Consider the following 14,419-nt stretch of genomic DNA (forward strand, 5'->3'; position numbering starts at 1 on the left):
TTTTGTCTCTTTATTCTAGTGATGAGCTGAGGGAAGCCTGGAGAATCTTTACTCCTATTCTGCACAAATTGGAGCAAGAGAAGATCAAACCCCTGCCTTACAAATATGGGAGGTGAGTAAGCCAATCACATGAGAGAGAACATATTGGCTATTTAAAAAGGAAAAGTTTTACCACTTTTCTGTTTAAAGTGTATGTAAAGGCAGAATGTTTAATGTTAGATGGAGTAGGGAAGGTTTTGACTCTTTGGCAGGATTCACCCTCTCTATTTGTCCCGCTGACTACTGTTACCAAGGCACAAAGAGAGTGGAATACCATACTTTCAGAGTTGTCACTAGAGCAAGAAGTGGGGGAAAAATCCTCCAGTGGGGACACCCGTTCCTATGACAACTCACTAAGATGGGAATTCCATTCACTTTTGAGAGATTTCCTCTCATTTCCTGATGCATCTTTGGGACAAAGTGAAGGGAAATCTTTCCAGCAGCACGCAGACAAATCACCTGATGGGGGGGGGGGGGGGGTTAACTCTTCAACATACTTTCCTAAAAAAAAAAAAAAAAAAAAAAATAACCATAAAAAGGTTTTGGCTTTAAAAAAAGCTAATGCCTCATCCACAGCAAACTCCTGTTTGCTGAAAAGCCTCCTTAAAAATTAAAAGAAAAAAAAAAGGGGGGGGGGGGGGCTTTTGTTTTAGGGGCAATATTTAGGGATTTTCATTTATCTTTGGGTTATATTGTAGAGCAGAAAAGGAGACAATACCCCTAATAGTCTCCAGTAGGGAAGGAAAAATGGACTAACTCTGTGCCCTAAGCACAAGTACGCATGAAGTAAAATATATCATTTTTTTAAATTTATACAAAGATCTAAAAAGGACAATGTATTCACATACAAAGAAAGCAAGAAAAAGAAAACAGCAATTTTGATTGACATTAAGTGTCAGTGCAATGTTACTGTATAAGAGAAGACCTGCATGGTGCTGGATCAAATTGGACCCAGGTAAGTATAAGGGGGGAATGCTGTCACCTAAACATTTTACCTTAATGCAAGGAATGCATTAAGGTAAAAAATGTTTAGGCTTTACAACCACTTTAAGGCCCGGTTCACACTGGTGCGATGCGAGAACACCGGGTTCCCGCATCTCACCGACTCGCATGTCAGTTCACACTGCCATATGCGAATCGCTGGGGAGTGTCAATACATTGTTAACGAGACCCCCAGTTCAGCTTGCATATCGCACTGCGAACTGACAGTTCGGACATGAATCGGATCGCATATGTGTGAACACACGTGCGATCCGATTCTGGTCCGAACAGAAAAAAGGGTCCTGTGCATGTTTGCACTGAATGCGGTGCGATATCAGCCATACTATCTATATGGCTGCTATCGCACTGCACAGACATCGCATGTAATGTGAACGGCAGTGCGCTGCGAATTACATGCGATGTCTGGCATCGCACAAGTGTGAACCGGGCCTAAGGCATCCCGAAGTATGTCACATGGAGGATTTATGTATATTCAATGTTGTCCCCTAAAGCCTCATGAGAAGACCCTCTACCTGCTTAATGGTATTTTTGCAGTACACGAAGTTTTGACTTTGATGCACGTCACCCATAGCAGTGCACATCTTCTAATGCCCCCACCACCACCACCACCACCATTTACAGTAGTTTGAATATTGTTCCTTTTATTCTTCCCTTAAACAAAATCCTGCATGACGGTGGGCACATAACTTGTGTCCAGCATTTGTAACATCCTGAATATGGGTGTAACGTGTTACAAAAGGTGAACTTATCCTTTTACACCCCGATTTGCGACATTGACATTGTGCTACTTCACTTGAAGTAGCACAATTTCAAAGTAGCAGTTCAGTGCTACTTCAGGTTCAACTTGGAAGACATCTGTGTGGCTTCATGCACAGATGTCTATGCAAGTCGCACCCGAACTAGAAAAAAGTGGTCGCACAGATTTGACCCCCATTCAGTACAGACAATAGGGTGCAACTTGCTATGCAATTTTAAACTGTCAAATTGCACGACAAGTCGCGCTGGTGTGACTGGGGGGCCTAATTAAACAAGCTGAAGTTAGAAACTGATTAGGTACCATGCACAGCTTCACCGGATTCTGAGTGCTCCAGTTTTAGTAAATTTCCCCCTATATATCCTTAGAACTCCACTGCAGCACTTTTAGATATGGCTTCCTTCCACCATGTCTCTCCTCTCTGATTCTGACTTTGTTCTGTTTCAGCCGGGGCCCTGCAGAGAGTGACGTGTTAATGCAGAATGCTGGCTTCCGGTATGAAGGAACTTACAAATGGGTGAATCCACACAAACTGTGACCACCTCCCTGAAGACTTCAGAGCCTGAAACAATCTGAAGACTTGCCAGCACAATAGACCACAACCTCGGGAATCCCAGGGGACCAAAGCACAACTTCTCCTGTGCTGACTTCTCGGCTTGCACCCCACTTTTCATACATTGCAAACTGTCACTATTCAGTGATACAAAGTAGCTGTGCTTAAACAAGTTTACATTTCATCAGTGTCGCAATTTCTTCTCCTAAAATTGTATGCATAGACAATTTTTTTTTTTTTTTTTGGGATAGAGGAAAGCTTAGAACCCCCTTTCCAAGTTTTTTATTGCTGTTTGTAGTTTTTTATTGCTGTTTGTATCTCTGCAGCGTTGATTCACATTGACCATTGTCCACAAAATAGAAAATGCCAGATTTTTACAGCCCTCACCAGAACAGGAAGTGAGGGGAAATCTTCCCATGAGCACACCTGTTCTACTTGATATTGTCTAAAAGGGGAATTCACCTCTGACTTCCTGTTGCATCTAAGGAAGTGAAAGTAAATGTCCTTAATGAGTCACAGACAGCAAAAAATAAACTGATAGGGGTTTAACATTTCCCTGCCCTATACTGAAAAGAAAAGTTTTGACTATACATAAACTTAAAGTGTAAGGTCACCTTTAGCAGCATTTTACAAAAAGTCCCCAATGCAATGCCAGATCCCCTGAATGGTACATACTACTCATTTTCAAATGTTGCACCTGCTTTCCACTGCATATGCAGATGTAGGGAGGCTCTCTGCAGAAACTGCTGGACCCTTCAATCCCCTCTGTGTTCTGATGTTTGCAGGACAGGCTGGATGCAACCCTAACCCTAGCGGCTGCCTGGGCCCATTAAAACTGTGCGCATCTGCAATGAGCTCGCTCCTTCTCTAGCTGTAGCAACTATGTTCTGTTCTGGGGATCTGGAACTGCATAGGGGGGGCTTTTTGTGAAATGTTGCAAAAAGTTGAACTTACACTTTAATGGCCCATTCACACAGATACAGCGTGACATACGGAAAGCTTATGTCCATGTTTCATGTCATTGTAAAAAGTTTGTTTGGACTAAGCTGGTCCAAATGAACGATTTGCTTCACTAAGTGCTGCAGTGCCTCTAAGCACTCTATGTACTGCATGTAACTTCAGCTACATACAGTACTGGATTCCGGCTGTGAGACAGACTCCCGTCTCCTGGAACAAAACAGTCTGGCTGAGCAGCGCTTAGCAATTCATAGGCAGCTTTGTATTCTGTGAATGAATACAAATCTTCTTCTGATTGGCAGAGTCAGAGAGCGTGATGTTACTCAATCAGAGGAAGCTTTGTATTCATTCACAGAATACAGAACTGCCTATGAATGGCTGGGAGCGGCTCAGCCAGACTCTGTTTTTTTCCGAATGTGAGACGGGAAGTCTGTCTCACAGCCGGAATCCAGCACTGTATACTGTATGTAGCTAAAGCTACATGTAGTACATGAAGTGCTTAGAGACACTGCAGTACTTAGTGAAGCAAATAGTTTGTTTGGTCCAGTTTGGTCCACACCAACTATATAAAGTGACAGGAAACATGGACATCAGCTTTAGGAAGCACTGGCAGCATTAGGGCCTGATTTGACAAGCTTTTGTCGGCTTTAAATGGATTTTTAGTTCCCATTCAAGTCTATAGAAATGTATAACCTGTTTTGAAACCGGTCAGGAGAAGATGAAATGCATCTGTCATTGACTTCTAATTGATCTCAGAAGCATCTCCTGTGGTCAAATTGATGCTCTTGACATAAGCCCAAAGAATATAGACATAGGTCCTTAGCGTGTATGCAAATTCTACCAACTCAACTGTATTGTGTACAAGGAACGGTCATTCACATGCAGTTCAGAAGACTTGGGTGGATACAGGAAGCCCCTCCCCAGCAGACTGTCAACTCAACTGGGGCTGTAACACTAAACCTCATTCACATCAGATTTATGTGCCAGTGGCAGCAAGAATACAGTGTATTCCTGCAGCTGAATTCACAGGCAGATGCCATGCTGCACAACCTGTTCAAAGCAACGGCAGGCTGACAGCAGTCACATCTGCCTGTGTGTTCGGATGTAAATTGCACATGACGTGATTACCCATGGTTGGGTGCAGATGATCGCACCTGGATGCAAACGGCTTGAGCCTACATTCATATTGTGCCGATTTGGCATGCGATTTGACATGTCAAATCGCATGCCAAATCGGCAGCTATTACTGTCCGAATCTGTGGGACGCCAACTTTGCAGCACCGCACCGATTCCCAAAAGTAGTTCCTGTACTACTTTTGGCATCTTCGGGGGCGATTTGAATAGACATCTGTGCATGAACTCACAAATGTCTGTCAAATCGCCCCTGATGTCAGACTGCATTGCCGGTTTGAAATTGTGCGAATTCAGCGTTTTCAAACCCGCATCTGTGTGAACCTGGGCTGAATGTGAATGGAGGTCTAAGTCACACTGTTTAACACTTCAGGTACCCATCCCTGCAGCAGCTCTCCATATTCTTACTATGCAGCGGGGAAGGTCTACTAAAATGGGAGAGTGCAAAATCTGGCGCAGCTATTCCTAGAAACCAATCGGCTTTCAGGTTTTATTGTCAACGCCTAATTGAACAAGCTAAACTTAGAAGCTGATTGGCTACCATGCACAGTTGCACTGGATTCTGAGTGCTCCAGTTTCAGTAAATCTCTCCAGATTCTCCTTAATAGCATGACTTCACATGCTTCGCCTGAGCGCCAGGCAGTCATAATTGGGCAAAACTTCACCACTTGCTTGTCCGCCCCTTCTACACATTCCTAGTGGCCAGAGAGGCAACCCGTCATACTGATGGGCCAATAGAAGTGTGGTGTACTGGCGAGCTCTGACCCTCCTACCCATCAATTTTGGAGCTTTACTTGATTCTAACTGTCCAGAATTCAGGTGGAGCTGAGGTTACGAAAAGCTTCTGCACTTTTGGATAATTGCTCTTTAAATCTGTCCACAGCTTTTACTATTCCGTATAAAGTTTTTGCGAGGTACATGCACCATAGGGGTGTATAAGGATGTATGCATCTGCTAATGCCCAATAGCGCTGTCAGTCTTTTGGGGCATCAAGCTGTAGCTGTGTCTGGTCCCTAACACTCTGGGGGGATTCACTAAAACTGGTGCACACAGAATCTAGTGCAGCTGTACATGGTAACCAATCAGATTCCATCAGCTTGTTCAATTATGCTTTGACAATAAAACCTGGAAGATGATTGGTTTCTATGCAGAGCTGCAACAGATTGTGTGTGCACCAGTTTTAGTAAATCTTCCTCCGTCTCATTCCTACCCAGACCTGGTACCACAAGTAATGCTGTTTTAGAATTGTGCTTGCATATTAGCAGCCTCATTTACAGGTTTAGATGGTTACAGGATTGTTGCAATGTTTATGTGCTTATTTTACCTTTTTTTTTTTTTTTTTTATTTTGATATTTCTGAATTAGTAAATACTTTAATGCATACAGGTTTTTGTCTTTTCTTTTTTCCCTAAAGTGCACCTCTACCTTAGGGAATGTATAATGGTCTGCTACATATTTATTGTGTTCAGAGCAGAATTTCTATAATATTGTATTTATTTTTTGATCTGACTGATCTAAAATATTTTATAATCTAGTGGTTGTCAACTTATGAGATAAGTGGCCTCAAATGCAGTCCTTTACATCACCAAAGGTCCAAACATAATGTTTAATATATGTAATGCTTGAGAGAAATGTCAAACTGCAGACCTAATAGTATAAATGAGGGTCAGAGACTGGGGACATGCTACATTTTTGGCTGGAGATATCCTGCAGAAGACAATACGAAAATGGGAAACTTGTTACATGAGGCTAGTAGAGATCAATGCTATTACTCTAATCCAGTGGTCTTCAAACTGTGGCCCTTTGCTTGCCTTTATTTTGCCCTTGAGGCATTATTCCTGCCACCAACACCAACTATTTCTCCCTCTCTCTAATACTAAAGGTCAGGCATAATTTATTTCCACTGGGCACAGTCCGGCCCCCCTAAAGTTTGCAGGGCAGTAAACTGACCTTTTCTTTCAAAAGTTTGGAGACCCTTGCCCTAATCAATGTTCCAACTACAGGCTGCTGAAGTCCAAGAGCCATAAATCATATGGCCCGCAGGCCACAGGTCGGGCACCGGGGGTATAAATATTTGATTATTATTATTATATATTATTGATATTTGGAGGATGGGATAAACAGTTCAATCTCTGTATTTGCAGACGATACTAAGCTAAGTAGGGCAATAACTTCTCCGCAGGATGTGGAAACCTTGCAAAAAGACCTGAACAAATTAATGGGGTGGGCGACTACATGGCAAATGAGGTTCAATGTAGAAAAATGTAAAATAATGCATTTGGGTGGCAAAAATATGAATGCAATCTATACACTGGGGGGAGAACCTCTGGGGAAATCTAGGATGGAAAATGACCTGGGGGTCCTAGTAGATGATAGGCTCAGCAATGGCATGCAATGCCAAGCTGCTGCTAATAAGGCAAACAGAATATTGGCATGTATTAAAAGGGGGATCAACTCCAGAGATAAAACGATAATTCTCCCACTCTACAAGACTCTGGTCCGGCCGCACCTGGAGTATGCTGTCCAGTTCTGGGCACCAGTCCTCAGGAGGGACGTACTGGAAATGGAGCGAGTACAAAGAAGGGCAACAAAGCTAATAAAGGGTCTGGAGGATCTTAGTTATGAGGAAAGGTTGCGAGCACTGAACTTATTCTCTCTGGAGAAGAGACGCTTGAGAGGGGATATGATTTCAATTTACAAATACTGTACTGGTGACCCCACAATAGGGATAAAACTTTTTTGCAGAAGAGAGTTTAATAAGACTCGGGGCCACTCATTACAATTAGAAGAAAAGAGGTTTAACCTTAAACTACGTAGAGGGTTCTTTACTGTAAGAGCGGTAAGGATGTGGAATTCCCTTCCACAGGCGGTGGTCTCAGCGGGGAGCATTGATAGCTTCAAGAAACTATTAGATAATCACCTGAATGACCGCAACATACAGGGATATGTAAGGTAATACTGACACATAATCACACACATAGGTTGGACTTGATGGGCGTGTGTCTTTTTTCAACCTCACCTACTATGTAATTATGCAGTTGCCTATACAGCTAAAGCATTTTTTACATAATTCAGTGAATTGCCAGAAGAGTGACTCCTCCTTTTATCAGACCACTGAGTTTGAGGTTTCAGTTAAACAAAGAGCTGCAAAAGCAAGCTCATTATTATACAATATTTATATAGCGCCAATAGTTTGCGCAGCGCTTTACATCATGAGGTCAGACAGTACAGTTGCAATACAATTTAATCGGAGGGCCCTGCTCAGAGCTTAAAATCTGAAAGGGAGAGTCAAGTGATACAAAAGTAATAACTACGGGGCTGAGCTAATGGAGAAAGTGGAAATACAGTAGTTAGGTGGAGGTGGGATAGGCTTCTCTGAAGAGGTAGGGTTTTTAGGGATCACCTAAAAGTGGACAGAGTAAAAGACAGTCTGACGGATTGGGGTAGGGAGTTCCATAGGATGGGAGAGCCTCTGGAGAAGTCCTGCCGGAGACAAGGGAGCTAGAGAGAAGGAGGTCTTGGGAGGAATGAAGAGAACGATTTGGTTGGTATTGTGAGACTAGGTAAGTGATGTACCTGGGAGCTAAGTTGTGGATGGCTTTGTAAGTTGTTAGTATTTTGAATTTAATTAGTTGAGTGAGTGGAAGCCAATGGAGGGAATGGCAGAAAGGAGTAGACACTGAGCAGTTGGTAAGGTGGAGGAGTCTAGCAGTGCTGAGGGTCAAATCCAGACTGAAGGGGATCACAAAGGTTATTCTTAATGAGGTGGTTCTCGGTTGTAGACCAAGCGTTCAAGGAGTTTGGAGGAAAAGGGGAGCAAGGAGATGGGGCGTAGGTTAAGATGTTGTTGGGGTCCAAGGAAGGCTTTAAGTATGGGGGTGACTAAAGCATGTTTTAGAGAGAGTTGGAAAAGATGCCAGAAGAGATTGAAGATGTGAGGTAGAGAGAGTGTAAAATAGAGCCAGAGGGTGACCGTAGTATTTGAGAGGGGACAGGTGGTGAGGTGGGCATTAGAAAAAAAAAGTTTAGCAACCTAGTCCTAGTCTATAGTTGAATAAGGGAAGTGAGTGTACCTGCGGACAATGGGTGTTAAGTGTGGGAGATATCTGTACAGTGGAGATTTCATCACAAAAATTGTATCAAACTCCTGGGCAGTGAGTGAGTTAGTGGGTGGAGGACGAAGTAGAGAGTTAAGGCCTATACACACGATCAGAAAATCGGAAGTTAAATTTCATCCAATGAACAATCTGTCGATTTTCTGATCGTTAGTATGGTGCTTTTGACAGCCAATTACGATTTTTCAGACGACAAAAACTGAATGTGCAGGCTCAAATTTTTGTCTGATATGAACAAAACGTCAGATTTTTTTCATTTGCATTAGTATGGTTTTCGGCTGAAAAAAAAAAAAAATAATCATAAGAGCAAGACTAGGCATGCTCAGAAACAAAAGAACACATACAAAACAATTCAACGCATTACATCACTTCTGATGTTGAATTGAAATCTGTTGTACGAAAATTTTCTTATGGCGAGTAACCTCTTCACTTTCGATATGAGACTACCATGCAACAAAAAACTGACGAAAATGTGTCCAATAATCTGATCGTATGTACAAGGCTTTAGAGGTAGAGAAGAGTTGATGGGGACTGGATGAAAAGGTGGTAATGAGAGTGATAAAATAGCTTTGCTTGGCTGTGAGGAGGCAGAAATTGTATTTTTGGAGGACAGATTTATATTGGTTGAAGTTTGAGACTTGTTTTACGCCACAGATGCATTTTTTTGGACACTATAAGATATTGGCGTATCCAGGCGAAATTAATATCCTACCAGGAAGGAGCTTTCTTACTGAAGTATCAGGAGTGGAACATCGCAGCTGATTTATATCATAACAAGTGTGTGAGATCACTATCATCTGGATTCCATTACTTCTGGTAAGATGCGCAGAATTCCCTGAGTGTTGGAGAGAGCACCTTTTTAAGCACAGAAGTCTACAAACTCACACAAAGAGCACCTTTTTGGACACATTTGTTTATTATAAGATTTTAATCACATCTTCAAGTGTGGACTTTTCTTTTTGCTGAGCTTTTTAGCACTGTCATAATAGGTTGCGCACTTATTTGATATATATATATATATATATATATATATATATATATATATTAAAGTTAAGTATTTAGACTTTAAGTTGCAGCACCTTCATATGCACATTTCAACTGGTTTTTGGGTAAGTGTGAGATATCTACTTTATACATAAGAAAGCTCCTTGCCATTGAGCAGGCGTAGAGGTGCAGCCCAACTCATCTTCCTATGCTAGAAAGGTAGAGGACTTGGTAAAACTGCACTTATCTCCTACTACAATGTAGATAAGGGAAATACCACCCTTCACAGCTCCAGGATTTTGAAAAAAATATAGCTAGGAAGCTGACATGATGGGCTGGAACATCACCTCAGGAGGGAAATCATCTGCAAGTAACTATAGTATTCCCTGTCAGGTAGATTAAATTCATTCTTCAGAGTGAGGAAGTGTTTAAGCATGCCTGAAGAGTACATATTTTGCACCCATAACACACCTTTTTGCAGCCATTCTTTATAATTGAAATTAGGAATAGCTAATTGACAGATTTCAAGGGAAATTGGTATAGAGTTTTTTGTTTGCAATAGGTTTTTATTCAAAAGTTGAACAAATTTCTTAGGATACAAATATATCAGTACCGAAAGATCCATGCACTCTCAAAAGATGACTAAGTGTCTGAACCTTTACAACCCCTTTAAAGTGGAGTTCCACCCACTTTTACAACTCTTCAGCATTCCTCACTAAACTGTGCACTGCAAACGAATTGGATATTTTAAAAAAAAATTTCTCAGCACTTACTGTATATCTGCTGTATTAATTTTTCACTTCCTCCTCCCTGGCCGCGGCCCATCGCATCATTTCCTGTTTGCAATGCCTTCTGGGAAGGGGCGGCAACTTCCTCTGACACTGCCGTTGCTATGGAAACCTGACCTGAAACCTATTACACTGCTTGTGCTGCACTGAGCATGTGCGAGATCTGCAAGGATGAGATCCAGGAAGAAATACAGTCTGGCTTCAGATGCCCAGACTTAAGATGGCCACGGCCTGCTGTAAGTTTATAAAATAACAAACTACTGCTATAAACTAACAAAATAGACCTTAGTTTACAGACTAACTTTACTAGAATACATTAAGCTTGTGTATTATAGGGATATTTTTATTTAAAAAGTATAATTTCGGCCGGAACACCACTTTAAGTGAGGCCCCTTTCACACGGGCTTTCCGATCAGGTCTGCCTGTCAGTTTTTCAGGCGGACCTGATCGGACGTTCCATTCACCTCTATGGGGCGGCGATTGTCGGCAGTGACATGTTCGCTGACACCTGCTGTTATCCGATCCCATCCGGTCTGTGAAATCCAGACCAATGGAAACCCTATTTTCCATCCGTCTGGTGGATCAGATGAAAGCGGACCATTTTCATTCCGATCTCCCCGCAGAGCAAAGTGGAGCTCTGACAGGTCCATCTCAGCAGAATGAGCAGAGACAGACCTGTCATCTGCCTGCTCAGCGGCTCAATTCACCGCTGAGCAAAATGGAGTCTGCCAGGTGGACCGCCCGTGTGAAAAAGGACCCTAAGGCCCCTTTCACACTGGGGCATCGGCGGTAAAGTGCCGCTATTTTTAGTGAGGCTTTACCATCGTTTTTGCGGGGGGTTTCAGCCGCTAGCAGGGCGGTTTTAACCCCCGCTCACTACCGAAAGAGGGTTAAAACGACCCGCAAAGCGGCGCTTTGCCGGCGGTTCGGCAGCGGTGCCCATTCAGTTCAATGGGCAGGTACACCGCTCCTTCACCGCTCCAAAGATGCTGCTTGCAGGAGTTTTTTTAACATCCTGCAAGCGCACCGACACAGAAGAGACTCTTTACAGGCGCTATGCAGGCGCCTGTAAAGCGCCTCAGTGTGAAAGGGGTCTAACAGTTGCGGTAAATCATTCTGATAAACACACCTGCTAATTAGATGACTGGTCAACAAAAATGACAATACCGGTCAATAAAACCATCAAATTATATGTAAACTGTGTTTAGCTGTTAGCCTGACACTACTGTGGTGGCGATTTGATTCTCATTGTGATTATGTAGTGAAACTTGGCTGCGTTTTGACCATGGGGCCTTTTGCTGGAATTACACCAAAGTAGCACAGGACCCTTTTCCAAAATCATGCCGTGTTGCATTGATGTGAATGTGCACCACTGAAAAAGTGATTTCCATTGTCATGCGATTCTGTGCAACTCAGGCTGCATCTGAATTCGCACTAGTGTGAGCCAGGCTGTAGACTAGAGTTCCAATTTAAAGTGGATGTTAAATTTCAGCAGCACTCACAGCGCTTGATCAAACAACTAACATTTATTATATTACAAAAAGAAAGGGTGCCAAATACTGGTTTCTTCTATTTTAGTGGTGGTCATGTGACTACTATGCTACTCCTACCTCCCTGATTTCCGAGTAGTGGAGATGGAGACTGCATCACACATGAAGATTACGATACTCACAAACCAATGCAAAAAATGTACAAACATCTCCAATAACAATTGAAGATGCAACATTCAAAAAAAAAAAAGGCCTATATTTAAAGAATAATTATATTTTGGGACCTATCCTCACAGTGACCTGCTGCTCTCATTTAGGCATGTTTTAGTGCATTTTCAGTTTTGCAGAAACACACTACAGTCCATTTAACATGGTTTCCTATGGACATAGTTCACATCTGTGCATTTTATGGAATGGGCCAAGGATTTTTTTTTCCATAGATTGAATAGATCAGAAGCGTGTATTGAAAAGCGCAGAATGCACCTGGAATATGCAAACTGCATAGGTGTGAATCAGGCCTTAAAGCGGTTGTATACCTATTATTTAAACTTTTACCTACAGGTAAGCCTATAATAAGGCTTACCTGTAGGTAAAAAAAAAAATCTCTCCTAAACCTGTACGGTTTAGGAGATATTCCCCTCGCAATGAACCGCTGACTGCAGCGGCGCATGCGCAAAGGGGATTCTCGGCTGAAAGCCCGGCAGCCGCCGGACCTTGCCGGAAAAAAGTCTCCCGCGCTCCGGCCACTCACAGCGCCGGAGCCGCGATACCCGGAAAACACGCCGAGGGGAAATGTCAGCTCCCTCGGCGTGGACCGGGTAAGATGCCGGCGCCTCGTTCTAAGGTAAGTATGTCATAATGAGCTAGTATGCGGTGCATAGCATACTAGCTCATTATGCCTTTTCCCTTACAGGTGTAGGGAAAAAAAAAAGTCAGCGGGTTTACTACCACTTTAAGAAGGTCGTGTGCATGTTAAACAATGCTATGATGGGTCTGAACACACAGTTGGCATTGCTAGGAGGCAGGGCGGTATAAAGGAAACTGGCAGGATCACCCATTTTTTCCCACTTCATTGCCTGGCACAAAATATAGAAGAGCATGAATTATGAAGTATACAGTTAATCATATCCATAATTTCTCCTCAGGCAAAACACAAACTATTACTACACGTTTAAGTGTTCTATCTGCATCTTAACATCTGTTTGGAGTCTGAAACATAATCCCTAATGGCTCATAGCACTTGTACAATCTGCTTGGGTAAGAGAACAGGCAGCCATGTGCGACACATTACATTACTTCTCTAAGACACACTCCTATCCTGCAAGCTTAATCAGTAAAGAAGGTTAAAAAAAAAAAAATTATATATATATATTTTACACACAATAATGTATTAACCAATGAAAGGGACATGGGACATAGCTAGGACCCACAGCAAAATGTAGATGGGGTCCCAGTCAGTGGCAGATGGTTTATAATGCACACCCCCATCAAATCATTCCCTGCATCTATTACCTTTTATACCACCAACCCCTCCCTTTAGAATGTGACCTCCTGTCCCTTCTGTATTGAACTATTGTGCTCCCCCCCCCTACATTGTAAAGTGCTGCGTAAACTGTTGGTGCTATATAAATCGTATATAATAATAATTAAAATTTACACCCCCTTACATGACGTAGGCAGGTGATAAGGAGTAGGTGTATGTAGGACTGCAACGTGGCTTACCTTTCTTCCTTTACGAAAAAATTTTTTTGTGCATGTCCGATTGGATAATATGGGGTGAACTGTCGTGATCGGCTCTCGAAAGCTCTGTACTAACGATTAGATTATCGTATTTTCCGTACGATTTTCGGATCGTGTGTACGGGGCTTAACAAGCATGACAATTGCTTGCAATATGATAAACGCCTGCTCTAAGGCTGGCCATACATTGTATAACTTTCTTTTAGATTTACCAAAACCATGTAATAGGAGGTCAAACCTAAACACTTCCAGTTTGTATGCAATCAGGAGGGCCCTTGCACTACATAGTTGAAGGTAAACCTAAAGGAAATTGAATAAAAAAAAAACTGTATAATGTATGGCCAGCTTTAGGACTCGTTGAGGCTCCATTCACACCTATGCATTTTTTGTGCTTTTTGCATTTTGCAGATTTGCACTACTGATCGTGTTCCATAGGAAACAATGTTAAATGGACTGTAGTGCAAATCTGCAAAATGCAAAAAGCACTAAAACTGCATAGGTGTGAATCCAGCCTTACACTGGATGCAGGCCAGGTGCATTTTTAAAAACATGTAATTCAACAAGCCTAGTTTACACCATTGCAGTGCTTTTATTGTTTATTTTTTCTTAAAGTACTGCTGCATATTTCTGCACCAGAATGAACTGTAAACACACAAATGCACAGAAATGCACTGCAAAGACAGGTAAATGCAGAAAAAATGCTCAACGTATCAAAAACACATGTAAATGCACTGCAAATGCATGTCAATATATCAAAAATGCAAAAAAAAATTTAAAAAAATTTCAATCAATGAAAACATTGTTCCATAGAACACACACTTAAATGCACATTCAGAAATGCAGTGCGAACACAGATATTGTTTGTACC

The 14,419-nt window shown here is 42.2% G+C and overlaps 1 protein-coding gene across 4 annotated transcripts in view; it reads left to right on the forward strand.

Annotated features, from left to right (window-relative positions):
• Positions 1 to 5,816, forward strand: part of G6PD (glucose-6-phosphate dehydrogenase) — a 55,608-nt gene extending 49,792 nt beyond the window's left edge. For all 4 annotated transcript variants that reach the window (XM_073600393.1, XM_073600396.1, XM_073600394.1 and 1 more), the window contains exons 12-13: positions 20 to 112; positions 2,243 to 5,816. In XM_073600393.1, the coding sequence (XP_073456494.1) occupies positions 20 to 112; positions 2,243 to 2,333 (184 nt within the window). In that variant the 3' untranslated portion in view covers positions 2,334 to 5,816. The remainder of the gene's footprint in view (positions 1 to 19; positions 113 to 2,242) is intronic.
• The last annotated feature ends 8,603 nt before the right edge of the window (positions 5,817 to 14,419 follow it).

This window comes from Aquarana catesbeiana, linkage group LG09 (assembly GCF_042186555.1).
Source record: "Aquarana catesbeiana isolate 2022-GZ linkage group LG09, ASM4218655v1, whole genome shotgun sequence".
NCBI classification, from domain to species: Eukaryota; Metazoa; Chordata; class Amphibia; order Anura; family Ranidae; genus Aquarana; species Aquarana catesbeiana.